The 22,085-nt window shown below is 28.5% G+C and overlaps 1 protein-coding gene across 6 annotated transcripts in view; it reads right to left on the reverse strand.

The window, feature by feature from the left end:
- Window positions 1–837: 837 nt before the first annotated feature.
- LOC142333725 (biogenesis of lysosome-related organelles complex 1 subunit 5-like) overlaps window positions 838–22,085 on the reverse strand; it is a 37,549-nt gene continuing 16,301 nt past the window's right edge. Inside the window, exons 3-6 of one of the 6 annotated variants that reach the window (XR_012758674.1) lie at window positions 18,759–18,944; window positions 9,809–9,979; window positions 3,764–3,813; window positions 3,211–3,347 (exon numbers count right to left, since the gene is read on the reverse strand). Coding sequence is in view for 5 of the 6 variants with exons in the window: in XM_075381174.1 (XP_075237289.1) it covers window positions 3,070–3,347; window positions 9,387–9,738 (630 nt within the window). In the remaining variant the exon portion in view is untranslated. Of the gene's footprint in view, window positions 3,348–3,763; window positions 3,814–9,386; window positions 9,980–18,758; window positions 18,945–22,085 lie in introns of those variants that run through there. The other 5 variants (XM_075381212.1, XM_075381195.1, XM_075381182.1 and 2 more) reach the window with 5 other exon arrangements.

The raw sequence follows: 22,085 nt of genomic DNA on the forward strand, positions 1-22,085 counted from the left end.
ACTATTACATTATCACAGTCCTAATAACTAATGATTTTGACAACTTAAGGCATTTTGACATAAAATTTCAATGATAATATTTCTAATTCTCAAAAAGTATGAACACAGAAAGCGAAGGTAATCTACTAAAGGTTTCCATTTTAACATCAGAAGTCTGATTTGGTTTAAACATCAGAAGTCTGCAATTAAAACCACGCACAATAATTATGCTGTTAAGTGGCTAAAGAGTTCTGTTACAATATTCAAATCGCACCCTAATTTTTCCCATTTTCCTACAGCTAATGTTTGCATAAACAGTCTGTTCTCAAAATTTAAAACTATATGTGCTTGTAACATATAAGTCTTGCAGAAATGAAAGTAAGTTAATGCAGAAATGAAATCTAAATAAATTACTATGTTCCTGTATGGACAGTTTAAATCAGCAATAAGGTAACGTACGTTTGACATAGATATGTATGTGGTCAGGAAGAAATGCTTCAAACATTAAACTGCAAACATTACAAGTAATGCATAATTAATTTTGTTACACACAAATGATGCAGACTACCTAGTACTTTAGACCCTGTACTTCTCATGATTAACTAAGTACTTTGAGACAATAAGAGGTTGAAAAAACTTGGGATTTGCAATTTTAGAAATCTTGCATTAAATTTCTGATCTGTAGTATTTGACCCATCCTTTCACATTCTGACATGTTACTAAACCAAGTGTTATAGGAATGTCAAGTGGGATGGGTTAGCTTGAACTTCTATAAAATAAACAACACAAAATTGTCTCATCAAATTAATAACTTCATGCTAAAATGATTACTGCTTATTAAAATTATGTTTAAATAAATAAAATAGTAAACAATATTTCTAGTGCATAAAATAATATTTAATAATTAAACAAAATTTTTTAACATTAAAAAGTAAACGTAGTTGCAGTTGCATTAAAGAATTTATCTTTTTAATAATAATAATATAAATTCCAAATTAACAATAAATTACATTAGAATAAATTACCAGAAAATATAATTACTGAACCATTTTAAAAGTACAGAATAACTGAGTAAAAAGTGAAGTAACAACAAAAGGTAAAACAGCAGTCTTATAAGTTTATTATTGCTGTAATAATAAACTTGTTTTATTAACAGTTTTTTTTAAATTAATTTAACTGCTAAATAGTAACCAGCACTAATTATCTTAAAAATAGTACATACAAATTAACAATGAATATTTCATTACAAAATAAAAAATAGTTAAGAAAATATATTTATTTTTTTATGTAAATGGTATTATGAAAAAAAAAGTTGTATGCAAAATGTTAAACATTAGAAAACAGATATATATATCAATTAAATGCATTACATGCAACATCAACATCGGCACAAGAGAGCTTGTTCTATTTATCCTACAAAACTGTTTTTAAAACTAAATTAATGTAGCACTCTACATGACAGTACTTAAGTGGTAAAAACATAGCTACATTAGTGTATACTCGTATATGTAAAGAAATAACTTCTCTATTCTTGAAATAAATCAGTATATTCTTACAATAAAAAAAAAAATATATATTTTTAATAGCATAAATATTAAAACACATAGACAAGGATTTGAAATATGAAGAAAATGATGAATCTGGTCAATGAATAAAAGTTGAAATATTATTAAATACACTTTAAATAAAATTTTGTAAAAAGATTTAATTAGTAAAATGTAAGCTACTTAAACCACTTAAGAAAAGAAAAACATTTCATAACATTCTTGATACATATAATATAAACAATAAAAGAAATGAAATTAGTGGAAGGCTATAGTTAAACAAAAAATTTATAAATTATTCTAAGATTTAAACAAAATAAAAAAATTATAATATTATGAACATAAAAAAAAATAATTATGAACATTATAAATTACTTCAGTGTAAACAAGAAAAAAACTTTACAGTAATTAAAATTCTATTAATTGATAAATCCATTTTGAAACCTTTATCAGGAGGAATGAAATGGACGGATAATAATCTCATCAAGAGACATACAATTTATATTAAAAAAAAGTTTAAAAAAGTAATACAGGAAGTACTCCATAAACTAAATCTTTTAATACAAAACTTAGTGTATTTTAAAATTTGAAGCACTAAATAAGCACTAATAAATTCAGTAATGTAAATATAAACACAAAACTAGCTCATTAGCCTCCAAAATAAGGAACAACAAAAAGGGGAAATACTATCTGTTTGATTAAAATAAATGACTGATAACATCTAGCTATCGATTATTTTAATATTTAAATATTCTATGCACTAAAATCTATTGGTTTTTTAAGTTTCTTGCTGGAAGAATACATTTTTATAAGCATAAAACTATATAAGTAATTTTAAACAAGGTTTTAGAGAAAATAAATACATAATTTACCCTGACAATCCTTATAACACAAATTGCGTAAAATAGAAACTTATTTAAAATAATTATTTATGCTTGCTTTGTGCATATATCTGCACATAGGCTACCAAAACTATTTTAACAGTTAAATGTAATTAAGGAATAATAATAATAATAATAACAGTAACAGTAATAATAAAAAGGAAAATTAGAACATTTTCATCAACAAAACAAACCACCAAAACATGATGAGTATATAATTAAAAGCTTTAATATTAAATCATATTAAGCAGATAAATCCATGTTTTTTTACATTATTAATACGTACACACAGGACACTTTATAGATGATATGAATAAATGATGTATAGACACATTAATTCAATAGACTATCAAATAAAGATAAATTATACATAAATACTTTGCCACTATACGTACAGCAATATCACCAATTATCTATTTTATTCTTCATAAGTAATATTTGCTGTGAAAATCAATACTGTGATTAAACACTGATTTATCATGGGCTTTTAATTAAAAGGTGTCACTGTTTTGCAAACAAATATAAATATAATAATGGATTTATGTAAAAAAAAATAAAACAATCCTTACATACACATATATTATTTGGAATGATAATCATGCAACAAATGTTAATACTGTCAATATATATTTAACCGCATCTTTCAGTTTTATAAACAAAAAGTCTTAATCCTGATGTTGCTTGGAAGTCTGTGTTGTAGTTGAAGCACTTGTTGTGGTATAAGACTGCGGTGAAGGGTAGTCATCCTCAGCTAGTTTCTTCGCCAAGAAGTACATCTCTGCTAGAGCTATCACTAGTGCGCAGATCACCCCCAGAAGTAGACGGAAGCCGACATCCAGTCTCCCGACGATCAGCTCCACACCCAAGAACCCGAAGGCAAAGCCAGCGGCGACAGAAAACACGAACTGCAGCACAGCAATTAGCTGACGATTAATCTGCTTCACTGTAAACATATATTTTAACTAAATAAAAAACAAATTGAAATTATAAATAATTGACCAGGGCAACAATAATGATCTTGTTCATTGCATAAGCAGTTCACACACTTACCATCTTGCACTTTCTAAATCGTAATTTTAAAACTTTCTACCTTTAAAAAAATTTCAAGACATTCAAAAATCATAATTTATATTTACAAAATATTTTAAACAAAGGTAGTTTCAAAGAAGAAAAAAATTAACATTGTAAAATAAATTTAAAATTTATTATTTACTAAATTATACTCTTACTGATAATACACTAAGGATCTGAAAGTGTCAAGGAAAAGATTTTAAATTAATAATTTCATTTTGTTTTTTATTTTTAATTATTTAATAATTAAATGTTAATTATCCTATTTAAAAACCATGATTGACTCACCAATGTGACATGAAAACGTAACTTAGACATTCATCTTAAAGCAGAAAGAACTAAAAGAAAAATTATAATAATACAAATGTAATTAAAATAATTATGTATTAAAATTATTATTGATAATAATGTTTTTATGTAAAATTTTCTCTAAACTAGTAAATTATATGGTAAATGTATGTTGATGATTTCAAGTTTTTCTTTGTTTTTATATATTCTGACTCTTATGAATGTTATGTAAAGCTGTTACGGAGAGGGAGAAAGAGAATGAGAGGAGGAGATTCAAACTCCTTTCTCTCGCTCATGGTATGAAAAAGTGGGCTGAGTTGTGTAATAATATGGATGACAAAGATTGATCGAGGCAAACATATTAATGAGCAGAATAGGAGAAATTAAGAAGATGAGAAAAAAGAAGTTTTGCTTTAATCTGCATGCTCATGTATTGATGTTTTCAGTGGTGCAATCTGCGTTATACAATATGTACCAGTTTTTATATATATATATACACACACACATACTGTAAAACACTTTCTTTTTTTTTTACCAATCAATATAATTTTCCAGGTATATTTAATAACACCTGGTAAAAATTCACTGTTCAAAGAGATAGTGAAATATTACTACAAAAATCCCCTTACTGAAAAATACAATAAGTCACTGTTAAATGTATTTCATCCTACAATGCCATTATGAAAAAAATAATAGTGAATTCTGGATTATTTATGAAAACAATGCAATGAGACAAGCTGAATAATAAAATATGAGTGCATATAGTGAAGAAACATCTTACACAAACAGTATTAATTGGATATTCTAATATAATTTTCATATCTAATTCTGTGTTAACTACAGAGTGGCACATGAATGATCCAACATTTGGCTTTGTTAATGTATTTACTGTATACCTGGAAATTATGTTTTGCCTTTAACATGTTTAATATAACCACCATCATATCTAGCAACTTCATCAACATGAATTCCTACGTTGTTAATAACTCTATGACACATAATCTCAGTTACCTCATTGCACGCCTCAATGATCAGCTGTTGCTGCATGAGGATGTTTAGAGAAAATCTTTTCCTTTAATCCGAAAAAAAACACTGTTCAGGGCCAGTTCTGTCCATGCAGAAAATGATTAGGAAATCGGTTTATAATGACATTGCATTAAACGTTTCATGCAGAAAGTCTAAAACAACATTAGCTGTATGTGGTCTGGCTCCATCTTGCAGGGACCACTTGTTTTCTAATCGAAATCCTTTTGCAAGAAGCTGGGGAACAAAATTATTAAGCAGCTTAAAATGCAGCAAAATTAGATCTGTTCACTGTCCAAAAAAGAATGGCCCTATTACCCCATGACGAGATAGTGGTCCGTACCGTAATCTTGAGCTGTAATGCACATTTTCATGAAGCATGTGTGGATTTTTGGAAGCCCAAAAACCCCCATTTTGCTTATTAGCAAAATGTCCAGGTGAAAATGTGCCTCATAACAATATTTCTTGGTACACAGCCCATTCAGTGAATACCATTCTTTGATGTTTGTTGTCAACCATTAATTTAGGCAAACTGTTATTTTTTACAGATACAAATGCAAATCAGTTTTTTAAAATTCGCTGCACAGATCACCTAGAAATCCCACGTCGTGTTGCTGGTTTCTTGTTGATTTGCCTGGGCTCCTCACCAACACTGTTCTGACAGTTTCCATATTCTGTTGAGGCAACATTGGCAGGCTGTTTGCACTTACTCTCAAATATTAAACTTTTTGTAAAGTCTATGTATTGTTTAAATGAGGACGACCACAAAGTTAGAAAAGAGGGATGAAACCATCTTTGTGTAAGCACCACACTTTTCCTTTCATTTAAAAACCACAGTCTTTACGCGCTGTTCAACAGTCAAGTCTTCCTTTGTCAGCCATCTTGGAACGATATACAAACAGTGCACTTGGAAAGAAAAGAAACTAATATTCATTAATTGCTATCACTTCTACCAACATAAAACATATTAATAATTACTAACCTAAACAATTATTGCCAAAACATATGTTGGATCATTTTGTACGCCACCCTGTTTCTTTTCATTATCTATTATAATTAATTAAAAAGCAATTAATTATCCTTTTCAGGAAGCATTTTTATATGTGGTTCAGTTTTTAAGTAAACAAAAATAGTATATAAAAGTTACAAACTTTTTTGTACAAAAAATAAATAAAACTTACAAAAGACTTTTGCAAAAGGGATAAAATGCACATTTCTTTAAAAACATTATCCGGTCAATTTTTTATTGAAGTGAATGTGACAAACATAAAATTGACAAATTAACAGAAATTTTGAAAAATAAACATTTTTTACTAGAGTTTTTCTATAAAACGAATAATTTTTAAGAGTTTAAAAAACTTTTTCACTGTTTCAGAATGAGGTTCCAAATATTTTTTGGTAAAATTTTACAGGGCGTTATAAAAATCCAAATGTAACTCTTTCCTACAAAAACTTAATTTGGTAAATTTCTAAATTTATTAGCATTTCCATTATCTACCTCAAATTCGGCTAATTTTATCGAGTACAATATAAAAAATTTGAAGATTACACTGAATTTAAGGATTGAATTTAAATTTAACTTTGATGTCAAATGAAAGAAATGAATGCAATGGTCATTTAAAGCTAATTATTGACATAGAGAATAAAACGTGAACAGCTATTGTGAAACAATAATTATAATTATATAATTAATATTGTAAAACATACATTGAGTTGTTGTATTATTATACAGTATACATTAACAATATATTGGATATTATTAAATGTATATAGACTTAAACATTTACATAGACAATTTACAACACAGAAATTGATCTACATGGATGACCATTAATTAATGTGAATAATTTTAGCATAAAATTGCAATACAACACAATACAGTATTTTAAAACAACACACATTTGGACTGGCAGGACTTCAATAAAACCTGTTGAAATAATTTACAGTAGACTGATTGTCATCTGCAATCGCGCAGGAAAATTCAATTGGGCACCAATCAGCTGTTTCAGGATTTAAAGTGTTGAAATAAAATGATTTTCTACCGATGTTGAAGATAAAATCCATAATGATCTTGAGTAAAATGATGAACTGGATGGTCTGAAGATTCAAGAACACTTCAAGGAACAGAATTTTAAAAAAAGGGTTAAGTTAACATGATATTGCAAAGAACTACTTAAGGGAGAACAAAAACAAATAATATTGTTAACAACAGAATCGTGCATGCAACTACTCATGAGATGGAGGATTTAGGTACAAGATATAGAACAACTAGACAAATATGAGGAAAACTGTGCAAGATGAGAAATGTTTCACAGGTCCAAGGACAATAAAAGTTGAGGGATAAGAAATAAATGATAGGCTACAATGGTGTGTTTTAAGGAGATTGGGGAAACTGCAATAGGTAGAATTAACCATTGAAATATATGGCAACAGAGGTAAATGATGTTCAGTTGATAAAATTTTTATGAGTAAACAAACAGAAGGTTAACAATACCTGAATCATTGTAGTATTTAGTCAATAAAGAAAATATCTTTTTAAGTGGTAACTTAAAAGGAAATAGCAAAATATGACCTAAATCTTTCAAGGAATGGAAAAAGTTGCAGACTCAAATAGAAAGATGCAATTAAAAATTAATGTAAAGAATTCATTATTCATAACTCAAATTTACAAAATACAGTTCTTACTTATAAAAAAATTATATTGTGAACATATAGTTGAGGCATTAATGTGGCTGCTTTGAAATTTAATGTGTCTAATTTGCTGCATTCAAGAAGAATGTGATAAACTTTAACATAACAGTTATCTAAGAAATGTGTTTCTTACTGGTGACTATTACAAACTGATGTTTGCCATGGCCATAGAGTATCTTTTCAATGGGTTGTTTTACTATTTCAGTAATAAAACAATTCATTTAATTCTAAAGAAAACAGATTTTTTTAAAATAAAAAGGCGATACAACCAGAAAAATTTTATTTTAATAAAGCTAGGTTAGTTCAGTGCTAAATTTATTGGCCATGTATTGTATTAATTAGATCCTCTATTAACCAACTCAGACTGACAAGAAGCTGATGAAGGGAAAAGTTAGTTTAATTATTTTCATATGAATAACTGTTCAAAGTACGAGTAGCTTCCTCAGAGTTTAAATGATACCAGTTGTTTAAGGTATTATTATAGAATTTAATATCAGCTAATATTTTGTTTAATTTTAACCAATTAATAAAAGAATATTTTAACTTGTATTAACTCTCAGTTCTTGAGACCTTAGCACTTACAAAAAAGTACAATTATTAATTAAACAACTTCTCTTATTGTTCACAATGTAACCTTTAACTAAATAAAAGATACTAACAAATTAAACTGGCGATTTAAGTAAATTTCCAATTTTTTTTGTGGCAGAATATTATTATGATCTTTGTTTTACTACTGAAAACTTTCCCTTGCTGTGTATTTCCTTTTTAAGTTTAAGGGTACCATAATGTGTTTGATTATGATGTATTCCAGCGAGAAATCTTCCTTCTACCTCAGAATGCTGTACTACTATTTCCAATCTGCTCCTTTACAATCTCTTCTTCCTGATTTATCTTCTTTTTTTTAAACTGTTACAGCTTCAATAAATGTTATTGAAACTGTTCATGACCTCATTTTCTAATAGCCATCGCTCATCACTATGCTATCTGTTCAGGTCATTCTTAACTAACACTAATCATTCAGAAAATGTGCATTTTTTTAATCACATTATCAGAATTTTATGTTTCATCCATAACATTGCCGCAATATTCTCTCTTCAGCAATAACTTATTTCAGAGGTTGAAGTTTTATTCCACATTACAGCTGTATTGTAACGTTATGGTACACTGTAAATGTTTTATTTTAAATATTTTAAACATAATTAATTTAATATTTCGTTAAATCAATAAATACTGATGTTTAATTGCTTCTTATAAAACTAAAGATCATAGACTGCAGGGTTGGGGCAGTCAGTTTAACTGGAGAGGGAGTTGAAGAGATATAGATTAACAAGTGGGCTATTGTAATATAACACTAGCAGTTTCCTAATCTACTAATGTCACTTTCTTGTGACTCAAATTAGATTTTGAGTAACTTAAAGATTATGCATTCAGTGGTAAAACAAAACAATAACAAAGTATTCTCATCTATATAATTAATTAATAAGTTGTTTAAATATTACTCATTTATTTTTTTTTAACAATGCCTAGTTTAAAAAAACTTTCTAACATCATCTTACCAAAACTTTTTATGAAAAGAAACCTTTCTTTTTCCAAAATAAGTTTTATAAAAGAATTTTATAAAACTTATAAAAAAGATTACAAACTTTAATTTAGAAATTATGTAAAACTCAGGCAAGCTGATTCTCATCTTTATTACATTTTAGAAACAAAAAAAATAATAGGACAAAAACATACAAAGAAGTTAATTCTGTATGCTGGTAGCAGTTGAATCCAGATGTTAATACCTCATTTTGGAAGATATCGATAGTAAAAAAGTAATAATCAGTAATTTTAATGTATAAATTACTCATCATTAACACTTATTCCTAATAATTATGTGTAAAATAAAAAAAAAAAAGTAATATATTACTCTGATAAGCAATTGTGTCCTCAGGCTGCTTGACTCGTACATTATCAACATTCTTTGTCATAGCCTTGTATTCTCTCTCCTGCTGTTCCAGCTTCAATCGCTGGATTCGAGCTTCCAATTCACTATTCCTAGGTATCTCAATAGGCTGAGGTAAGATAACATCACAACCGATTAAAAGTTCATGTAAGGGTGTTGCAAGGGTACTCTGGGTTCTTAACCATTCCAAATCGGCAAGACAAATCTTTTCATTAAACTTTTCTGGCAACTGGTTGCCGAGCTGCTCTTGTAGTAAACATAATTTATCTTTTTTTAGAGACAATTTAATCTCAGGATCTTCAATTGAGCCTAACATTTTAAAAATGTATTATTATTTTTTTCTTTAACACAAAAATAAAACAAACCACAACTGCAAAACTAATTACTTAGTCTGAGTTGATGTGCAACTTCCTTTCAAGATCTTTATAGAATTCTCTTAATTCTTTCTCTTTCTCTCCAAATGTTAAATCAACCTTTTTATACTTTTCATCTATATCGATGAGAAAGGCCTCCCATTCTGCTTTTCTTATTTCTCGTTTTGCTTCTAATGCTAAATCCTGTAAACAAAGAAACAATCAGAAAACCAACATTAAATAGTGTTAAATGATTAAGTTGTAAGGAAACGAGTATTTAATAAGTAGTGCTGTTATTAAGAAATCTTGTAATTTCAAATCTATTATTATTCAAAATGAACTCAAACAAGTATCTCAGCTGTACAGTTATATGAAAAAGACAAATTTATCAGTTCAATGATAATTACAAAGTAAAGTTAAAAATACAATACCATTGTCAAATATATCTAAAGAAAAAAATACAATTTTAAAATGAAGACTATCTGCCAGTTTATTTAACAGTTACTGTTTATCACTGAGTTTTATGACAACTGCTCAGGGATTTTTAGAATCCAGATTCAAAAACAAATAAGGATTTAATCTAAACTTTATGATTTTAATCAATTTCTGTTAACTTTTTTCTTACGTTATGGCACCAATTACTGCACAATCCTAACAGTAGATGCTGCAGCTAAAATAAATTCTAATATAGTTATTCTACACACGTAAGTACCTTATATAGGAAGCATGTACACTTCATAAATGCTTTTGGCATTAAAAACATGTGCTCTGACATGATAAAGTTATACCCTATTGATCAAAATAAAAATGTATATTTGATTATTGATTAAATATATTAACATTGAATCACTAAAACTGCTAGAGATCAGAACAATATACACAAAATTTTACAATACAAATAGTGAAGCAATAAAAATGAGTAATTATTTCATAAAACCTAATTGGTTCTTGTTTCATTAACAACAATGTAATGTTAAGTACCTCAAATTTAGAATTCTGAATGATTAAAACAATATCACTGATAAAACTATTAAATAATTTAAAAAAATTTAAATTTGTTTTTTTTTTTTTAATAAGTACCTTAGCACTGTATTGGATTATTTGTACAGCCACTCAACAGGATGGAAAATTATGATTAGGTCAGTAGAAGAGCCCTATCCCAAAACACAAATGCTAAGGCACAGTATCTCAAAAGTCTCGCATAATAAGCATCCAATGAAAAGTAACAACTATCCACAGAGGGACAGTAATCAAAACAAACATTGCCTGTAAAGAATAACTCATGACTCCCATTTAAACAGCAAGACAAGCATTGCACATTCATGTGATCGTCAGAATAAAGGTATTTTTATCCAGGATAATGATCTAACCCCAACTTTTGTGGAAGAACTCAAAAATGTGTGCTTTTCTTCCAAATTCTATACAGCCAAACAAGATATAATGGCTTCTATAAGGGAAACCACCCTTCTGAAAGATACACTGTATGAAACTATCTAAATGAACTATAAAACCCTTTAGGCTGACTATCCACTATATGATTATTCATAGCAGTCAGTATATGGCAAGATGTTAATTCCATTGCATGTATGAAGTAATTTTGTAACATTTGACTAATCAGCTGGCAGTACCCAACACTGCTATTATGAAATATATATTTTTTTCATCTAATGCATCAATTGTTAAATAAGTTAATTGCTAATTTAATTTTATTTTAACGAAGAGCATGTTCTAATGGAAAAGAAATTAGCTACCTAAATCTTTGCCAAGTATGCTGAGTTGTCTTTCTACACTTCACCAACGGCTTTTTATAACAGGTGATTTGTATTTATTTATATTGATTTTTTATTCACATATATATTTTTATAGTTGGTGATAGTGGTGAAAATTATTTGAAAGATCAAATAATTTGCTTTTATACAGATTTGAATACTAATCAGTGGGGATACCAATGTACTTTGGTGGTTGGGGTTCAATTAACCACCACATCTCAGGAATGGTTGACCTGAATCTCTACAGACTACACCTCATTCACATGTCATATTTATCATGCTCATCTCATTGTGTCATGAAGGGTTGCTTGCTGTACACTAGTTGAACAGATTAGATTGTAACATACACATTAGAAAAAATAATAAATATAAAAATATTTTTCTTGGTACCAAAAATTAATTTAAGAGATAAAAGAACACCAATGGATATTTATAAATTATTAATATTTTTTAAACACCATGTTTTAATCTTTTTGTATTTCTTTCTGGTTTTGTATTATTATTTATCTTCAACAGCTGTTCATGTGTATGAGTAATATTTGTTATTGGCTCTCTTATTGCTTTTTCAAAATATTTGTATTTAATTTTTACTAAAAGTTTTGTTTTTAATTTATACTGTACTTTGTTTCAAGTGTTTGTATATGTAAGTAATATAAATTATACATTCTTACCTTAATAAATCATTCTTCTTGTTTTGTTTGACAAATGAGTTTCAAATGTATTTTCATCACCAATTCTTTCATAAATAAAATTAAATTTTTAAACCACATGAGTTAAGATAAAAAATGTTAAATGTAAACAAAAAAAAAGTAACATGATTATTTAAAATTAAAATTTTTGTTATATTATCTTGACTTATGTAATTTAAAAAAAACTTATTTTTTATGAAAGAACTGATAAGATGTAAAACTGAAAATGAATTCTTCAATTCATTATAAAGTAAGATCTTCCTTAAACTTTAATGATTGGGTGAATTCATTATTTGGACAATGCATTATCAAATAAAAGTAATGGTATTAAACTACAAAAAATTAAGGTTGTGGACAAACACCCGTGCATAAACAAATTTTACTTTGATAAAATTTATTAAAAACTTTATTATTCAGCAAACCTTCAATATTTAATGCAATAAAGTTAAAATTAATTAAAAAAAATAAAATAAATATTAAATTTAAGTTAACAATTATAATCATTATTTTTATTAATAATTATAATTGGTTTACCAATAATAATAATTCTATTGGTTTAGCTGACTGAGTAGAACCAAATTTGACTCGTAACTGCAAAAAAATCAACTATTACTATTTTGGCTGTAAGTTGACTGCCTTGACCAAATACATTTTATCATTATAATTTTATAGTATTTAGAGAATTTAATTCCAGTTTGGCTAAGATTATATATAATAACAATTGCTAATATATACAAGATGCTAATGAATGAAGGGATCAAATTACTACCAGTATAAGGAGTTCTCCTATCACAAGTGCTAATGACCTCCTTACTACATGGAAAAGCAGTTGTGAATACAGGACACTCTAATGCTCTGGAGGTTGGCTTCCAAAAGCACAGGAACTTCTTCAGAAAGTCAATGGTAGTAGAACACAGAAAACCACTGTAAAAGTTCTAATAATTTCTTGCACTACATTATAATGCTGGCTTCTGTTAAATGTTCTAAAGAAGTAAAAATGTTGCATGAGAAAGAAGCAACAGAAAGATGAGAGGAATATGTGGAGGTCCTGTGTAAGAAAGGAGAGAACCTGTGGAAATAAAAATAGAAAAGGAATGGGAGGTAGCGGATGAGGATGATAAAGGATCATTGATAATAAAATGCAAAGCAAGAAAGCAAATAAAGAGATGAAGAATAAAAATAGACTGGAGTAGATTATATAAATTTTATAAATGTTTAAAGTAGGAAGAACAGGAAGAAATAGTTGAATTATGTAACAGATATGCTGCATGGGAGAATGGTCTGTAGATTAAATTTAAAATAACCCATGCTGCTAAAATATTTAAGAATCCTAAATCTAAGGTAGATAAGAATAATGAAAGAGAATGCAGGAAAAAACAGTTTGTCTTTAGGAAAGAGAAAGGAACCAGAAATGTCTTTAGATTAGTATGGTTGGAGAGAGTTACTTAGAAAGGGGAAGAGGAATGAGTCTGTATTTATAGATTAGGGAAGGGATTTGATGGAGTCAAATGGCAGAAAAGATGTTCTTTCTTAGCAGAATGATGGTAAATTAAATAATTGTGCTTGAAAAAAACAATAGCAGCAATTAAAGTAAATAATATGATGGACTAGATAAGTCTAGGTCAAGGTGTTAGTAGTTAAGGATGCTGCCTGCCTTTAATCTACACTGTAAAAATTTACATTGAATATATTAGAAGAAAGAGAAGAAGGAACAAGTATAAGTTGACGTAAAATAAGGTTTGTTGTTATGGTAATTTTAGCTGATGGTATACACACACTTCAAAGATTGTTAACAGTCCCAGAGAAAGGAATGAAAATAAAATAATGGAAAAACTGAAGTAATGGAAGTAAATACAAAAGAGGATTTAGTGGTAAGGGCAAGTGAAGGAAGAATAGAAAAAGTAAAAAATTGTAGATATTGGGGGAGCATATGGTGACAGAGGAATGGAAGAGCCACAATGGAAATAAATGGAGAGATGACAGAGGAAGCCTTCAGTAGGAAGAAATTACTATGTAGTAAAAGTCTGGACTTAAAAGTTAAGGAAGAAGTTATACAAGTGCTATGCATGGAGTGTCTTTTATGGAGGTGATGTGTGGACAATGAGGAAGAGGGGGAGGGACTAGATTAATGTTTTTGAGATGTGGATATGGAGTAGGATGTAGAAAGTAAGACAGAACAGATAAAGTGAGGAATGAGGAAATAATGAAATGGATTAGAGAAGAAAGTGGATTTATATGGGAAAAGTACAAAAGAAAAGGAAACTGGTAAGAAAATGTGTTTTGAGGAATTGGTATCTTTACAACTGCTTTGGAAATACCTGCAGAAGGAGAAAGGAAGTGAGAAAGAATAAGGTAAAGTTAATAGATTGAGATGAAATGAAGTTGATGAAAGAAGTTAATAGATTGAGATGAAATGAACTGCAAGGGAATGAAGGAGGACTTAGAAAAAATGGATGGAGACAGCAGTGGAAACTGCCGCACGGAGAACATCAGACAATGATGATGTAGCAGGCAAACATTCAATAATTAGATTAAAAGTAGTATGCTGAAACATAAATGTGAGTAAAAATAAATTTTTAAAGTGATAGCAGGATGTTACTGAAAAAATATTCTCAAAAACCTTTCTTTTTTATACCAGTAAGTACTGTTTTAATTAAATACAGATGCTTTTACATCTGTATAACAAATGAAATCCTGAACTGCTTATAAAAACAAGTTGTGTTTCATCAACTAATTGAGTACTTAAATTCTGATTGTCAGGTACTAAGTAATTAATTTGTTCTAGAAAAATAATGGGTCCTGATTTTTATAATTAAAAGTAGTCTTTACACTGACAAGACTACTTATTATTTGCTGTTGATATTTTCTTTAAAAGTATTTACTGGACATTTCTGAGTACAAGAACCACTAAAGAATTTCTTTAGGCAGCTTTTTTATCTTTCTTATTGTTACTACAGTGTTTAATAATTATACAACTACTTCTTTAAGATATACCAAATGGCATTCTATAACATTAGTTTTAGATCTTTTGTTGCACATAATCAATATGTTACCATCCAGATGAGTGAATGTAAATTTGATAATCTATACAATTTTAATATCAGAAAACCTAAAACTGAAGCAGCAATTTTCACGGAAAGATGAATATTAACAATGAAGGGTAATTTTTTCTTTGTACGGTGAAGGGCTTTTACTTAAATAATATAATAGATCCTAAAACAAAGACATGTCATGTTTTCAGGTTTGGTCAGATTAGATTGAACCTTAATTTTGAATGAACATGGTTTATTAGTAATACAAAAAGATTTAATGATTTATTATGGATTATTTTTTTAATACATAGTATCACATTTTGGGGAAAATTTTCATGCAGCAAACTTTTTACTTACAAAAAATAAAGTATACTAATTCTACCTCTTATTTATGCTATCTTGTGCATTCTTTTGTAATCATCAAAATTTTGTGATAAGCTTCTTAACACCCCCAACAAAAGCAATAAAGTCTTGCATAATTATTTGATTTACACAGAAAATCAGTTTACGAGGGTTTACCTTTTATACAGCCATTGGATTTTATGGTCACTTGCTAGATTATTTAAATTAGTAATAAGCTTAAGATGGGTATTTCAAACAAGTTTATTGTATAGGAATTTCTAATCATGTTTTAACGATTATATTTAAATGATTTTAATGAAACATATTCCTGTTAATTTTTACTGTTTATATCTATAGTGTTGAAATTACCTTTTTTATATTTATTACTGTCAAATTTGATGTAAACATTACATTTTGTAACTGATGAAAAGTCGCTGGAGTACGGGCTTGACCCAACTTGGCTACTTGCAAATGTTATAAAATAAACAAAACATAATAATAAATGAATCAGATAGATTTATCATGAAATAGAACTGAATTAGAGAACAACTAGTATACTCTAATGAAAACATACTCATTCTAAGAAATAAAAAAAAATTTATAGAATGAAAATCAAATGATGCTTTAGATGAAAATTAATTTAGTAACAGAGGACATGAAGATATGATAAAAATAACATCAACAAACATGTTTAATATAAAAAGATGATCAAACCATAACATCAAATAAAATACAATAACTTCTTACTGCAATTAAATCATGTAGTTATAAACATGCTATTAAAACACTAAGTAAAACAAATACCCTCCACAAACTGTTCACTTTAACAAACTTAAATTTTCATTACTTAAACAAAGCAGTAATAAATTACAGCTGTAATGACTTGTGAACAAACACAGATAAACAGTCAGTAAATACAATAACACAATTAAAAACTCATAATTAAAGGAAAATATTGTTACATTTTAAAGAGAACTTATCACTCAGAATAAGAATAATTTCTAATTAAAATACAAACACATTTTTTGTGCAGAGATATAAAAAGTGGAAAACAAGAATACAATGTCAAAAAACACCTGCTGATCGTTCTTATAAATAATTAAATAATAACTAATTGACATTTATATTTTTTTTTTATTTATTCATAATATTTTTCCTACAATTCATTATTATTCATATATCTAAAAAAAAAGTTATTAGCTAATACTGGAAACTGAAGATAATTATATTCAGTTAAATTACATTTTAAAATTAACAACCATTATGAATAAAAATTTGAAATTATAATAAATGAAGTATAACCTCATTGTAAATTTCTTTAAATACTTCAAATAGAAATACTTGAATATTTACGGATGATATTGATGTAAAAATGTTTACTATGAGCTAAAATTTAATTGTCTTTTTTAAAATGACCTGTCCTTAAAAAACCATAATATTTGGATAGAACCTGAATGAAATACAGAAAAAATGTGCATTATAACCTGCAAATTTCTGTGGGATTTCTTATTTTGGAGATCTTTGTAGTTGATAGAAAAAATACTTTTAAATGCTTTATTGGCAGAAACAGGTGATAAAAGAAAGATTATTACTTCTAGTTTACAGGAATAATAGGTTATTCATGTCTTCATTTTGATCATTCAACTGTTTTTGGAAAAGAAGCAGTAATTAAATACAAGGGCCGTTTTTAATGACATTTTTCTTAGAATGTACATTATGTTAACCATACCCTGTCTTTGTCCAAGGATCTGTAAATGAAATAAAAGACAATGTTGATAAAACTTTTGAGTTAGATTTTAGATAACACTTCATACATGCATTAGTATGAGGTGTATTCATTACAAACTTCCTGAAATATGTTTTCTTCTAGGTTAGAATAAATGTTCAAAAAGGTCTCTCTGTCAGAGTCATGTCAGGATGATTTAGGATGCCCTTTAAGAATGTCTAAAAAATAATGGTTAATGTCATATTCCATACTCATCAGACATAACAATATTCTTGGAAACAGTTCCAAAGATCTCGGCTGAATTTAGATCATTTAGAATTTCCAAAGATGTCACTACCATACTTCTACATGAAGCAAACAAATGTCTTTTGGATCCATAGTATTACTGACATATTGTACACACTGAATTACATATCCTTGCAAACAATATTCTGGAAATAGCCACCATCCATGAATTAAGTCTCTTCGACAATCTACATTATTTACTTCGCTGTAAGTAAAAAAAATTTAATGTATGCCTGTTTCTTAAGAATTTCCAAGTAATGTTCACAGTCCAAAATGTTGTTTTAAGAGAGCACCCAGCTCCTACCAATTTATGTCTGGTTTCTGAACTGTTAACACAAACAATTCATAACCTGACATAAGATGTATGAAATCTTTGTCTAAGTTTTGGAAATATTTACAAGACCATATCAATTCCCAATATTTAATGCTCATTTCATAGGTTTGGTAATATGTGGAAGTGATTTAAGCCTGCTCAACTGCTTCAAGGCAGTAACATACAAATCCATGTAGATGTGATCTAAATAATGTATTATTGTGTCCAGTCAGAATAAAAGATCTATTTATTTAATTACAACATCTGCCAGCAATTTTTTGAGACATGTGTTAACCATGTCAATGAAACTTCCACAGCAACATACAGATTGTTTATATGCCATTTATCAATGTTACCTTCAGAAATTGCTTTGCTCTCCAATAAGAGATTTTATGAGTATCCTTCATTGAATTTAGTCTAGCAGTTTTTGTAAAACCTTTTTCAATTTCTGACGATCCACCTAGAGCTTTGGTCAAGCCTTTCAGCAACTCGCTCATGACTGAATTATTCCTTCTATTAATGTCTAAGGAATGTGCGCGTTAGCTCATATTTGGTCTATGAATTAAGTACTTCTTGCTGATCAATGATTTGCTGTGATTTAGGCACCAGAAAATAATTGAAAGTCATATTATTCTAGAATAAGTGCAATTAAGATGCATATCTAACATTATTTTCCATTAACTTATTTTATTCCATTTGCTTGGAGAATGGTTATGAACTTACACATACACATAATTATTAAAACATAATTGTATCTGAAAAACATAAAATTGAATTAAGTGACATCAAACAACCCATAATCTAAATTAATGAAACTGATTTCTTACAGAATTATATTTGTTTTGATTTTGAATGATTGTCTCACACCGGCTCACAGCAAGATCTATTTGAGTTTGTAAATCTGGCAAAGAATTAGTAGCACTTTTAATTCTATCAATTTTTGAGTCTCGTACTTCTGAAACTTTTTCTAATATTTCAAACAATCTCTGAACTTCACGATCAGATCGTTTTTCCTGTCAAAAAGATACAAAACTAAATTTAATATTTCAAAACTACCAACAGTCAACTATATACTTCATCACTGCTTATCATTCTTGTTCAAAGATTGTCAACTTTGTAGTTATTTTCTAGCATACATAAAAAAATATGGTAATTTTTTTACAGTCTAATTAGTTAACACAGTTATAAAAGACTTATAGAAAACAAAAAAGTGTACTATGGCTTGCAATAAGGTCAAACCTTTGTCATAACCCAACTGGACTGAAATGAAATGAAATCCTATCCAGAACAGTTCTACATACAATGTATTTCACCAATTCATAACTATAAAGAATTTCCAGGTTGATACATACAATCATGTCTTGTTCATGACCTAACTAAATTTGGGGCTGGACAAACTGATTCTGATAATACTAAAAAAAAACAGAACTATACAAAACACAACTATATACTAATCCAAAGGGACAGAATTATGAGTGAAGTCCTGAAAATCTTATTTATGAAAACAAACCCAAACTCATGATGATAATGTTGGACAAAGAAACAAATACAAACAGGTAGAAACACACACACACACACACACAAGTTGAAACAGGTACAAGAAACACAGCAAATGTTTATGGTTGAACAGAGAACTTATGCTCTGTTGTGCATGAGAATATTACTTAGGTTTAAAAAACAACTGCAATCCCTGTTTAGTCAGTATCACTACAAACTGAACATTTTCGAACGTGCTGAACATACCACATTGTATATGGTCACAAGCTGAGATGGGGTGGTAATGTTTTATCAAAAACCTTTAATACTAGTGAATACAAGTTATTTCACATAAAATATACGATTAGCATAATTTTTTGTGTATCATTAAAATTCTTCAACATGTCAATGGGTTAATCCATTTGAAGTGACCCAAGGGTGGTTGCTTGACCAATTCATAAAAAATTGAAACCATACACTTGTTTCCTACATGTTTCAGGACCTTAAAACTATTTATTTTTTTAAACTTTTTATTTAAGCAGTTTACCTATGGCAGTAATTTTTGTTACGATGCGCACAACTATTTTTGTGATTGTAAGGTTTATAGAAAAAATTATAACTAAAAAATTATTGATCCTGGAAAGACGAAACAAAAAGCAATTTGTTCATATTTTCTCAAGGTAAAAGATTGGTCCAGTGGTTTATTTACTTATCTCTCTTTTTTCTATGAGAAAGTTACCAATAAAGTTGAACATGAAAAACTATGAAATTTAACTTTTAGTAATTTTTTTCAAGAGGCAGGGATGGCATATACAGTTGAATTATATTTTTTATATATGTTAGTAGTTTTACCATAAATAATATTAAAGGTGATACTTACCCCTAAACTTTTATGAATTTTTTAAAACTAATTATTTTTTTTAATTCAATTTTGGCTTCAAATAACTCTGATGGGGCTGCTGAAAAAAATCTCAAATTTGCATAACTTAATGTTTTTGCAGATTTTTATGGTAAATAAAAAAGTTTGTATACTGTACTAATAAAAATGTTATAACCTCTCAAAAATCATGAAAACCCTGTTAAAAGTGATATCGTTTTGACTTACTAAATATGTGCTTCAAGGGGGTTTCTTGTCTTCTTGCCATTCTATTTTTATACTTATTACTATAGTTGAAATAGACTTGTTTCAACCATTCAACTACAGTGCTCATGTTATAACAGGCACTTCATTTCCAGGAAAATTCATGCTGTAACATGCTCATTTATGCTTGTTGCATCATTTAGCTTGCAGTTTCAGACTTGTCAGTCTGACATTAGTCAGTGGTTCACATCTTTACGGAGTGTCTCAAATTTCATCCTGTGTTTGGAAGTATAAATAATTATATTTGCAAATTTTAAAATCAGTTAAATTTTTACATTATTTTTAAGTAATTTCACATAAACCTTGGAAGAACATTCCATAGGAATTTATGTGAATGAAAAGTGTCATTAAACAGTGTATGGTACAGTGTCAAAAGAATTCATTAAAATTTATGAATTTAGGGATGAAAACAAACAACTTATTTTTTTTACATGTTAATTCAGATGTCAGTAGTGTTTGTAAAAATTATGAAAAAAACGTTTTTGTCAAAATTCAGTCACCTGTATGGACAGTTCTGTTGTGACCCTTTGAGGAACTCATAAAAAACAGTAAAGAAAAACTTACAAATAACATTAGAGAGCAAGCTCTTAAAGAATACATTTTTCTAAACTTAAATTTAGTTCCTGGAAAACAGTTTAGTTCTTGGACACAGAGTCTCTTTGTGTTAACTGTTTCAAAAGTATTTTTTGAACAAAGAACAAAGAACTATACGAGACCAAGACCAAGGGCAATACTGAATAATTGGATGCTGCTTGTAGCATTTTGAATATATTGCTGCCAACAAAATTGAAAAAAATTAAGCATGGATTAAAGGCCATCAGCATTAAAATTTAAAATAAATAAGGTCCAGTGGTTTATTTACTGATTAGTATCAGTTTACTTCCTCAATCTTGGACCAGATCTAATATAATCAGAGTTCAATGTGCATGAGCATTTGGGTAGACTTACTAGAGAATTACTTAATGAGCAAGGCATTCTACTGAAGTTAGGTAAAAAACATAAAACAAGAATTAGTAACGACACAGTTAAAGAAGTTGTGTTATTTTATGAAGATGACAATAATAGCAGGCTATCAACATGATGGTGTCAAAGTGCATAAAAAAAGTGTCTTGTTCTGATAAACATAAATGAATTGTATGTATCCTTTAAAAAGTGAAAACCCTGAGGAAAAAATTGGAAGATCAAAGTTCTGCGAACTCTGTCCAAAATGGTGTATCCTAGCTAGTGCATTCGGGACTCGTACAGCTTGTGACTGCCCTCATCACCAGAAGATCAAATTCATGATAGATGATCCCAAACTTATGTTGATTATAAGGACTTACTACACATCTTTGTGACAGCTGTATGATGAATATGTGCGCCAAATGTCCAGGTAAGCAGGCATTGGTAGACATGCTCAACTTTTTTGAAGAGTATTATATGTTGCCAGATAGAATAATGTACAAAGAGTGAGTAGCAGCTGATAGGGCAGAGATGATTACTGTTCTTCAGACCAAAGATGAGTTTTTCGAATCATTAGTGGAAAAATTGACAAAAT

This window comes from Lycorma delicatula, chromosome 1, assembly GCF_047948215.1.
Source record: "Lycorma delicatula isolate Av1 chromosome 1, ASM4794821v1, whole genome shotgun sequence".
Taxonomy (NCBI): domain Eukaryota; kingdom Metazoa; phylum Arthropoda; class Insecta; order Hemiptera; family Fulgoridae; genus Lycorma; species Lycorma delicatula.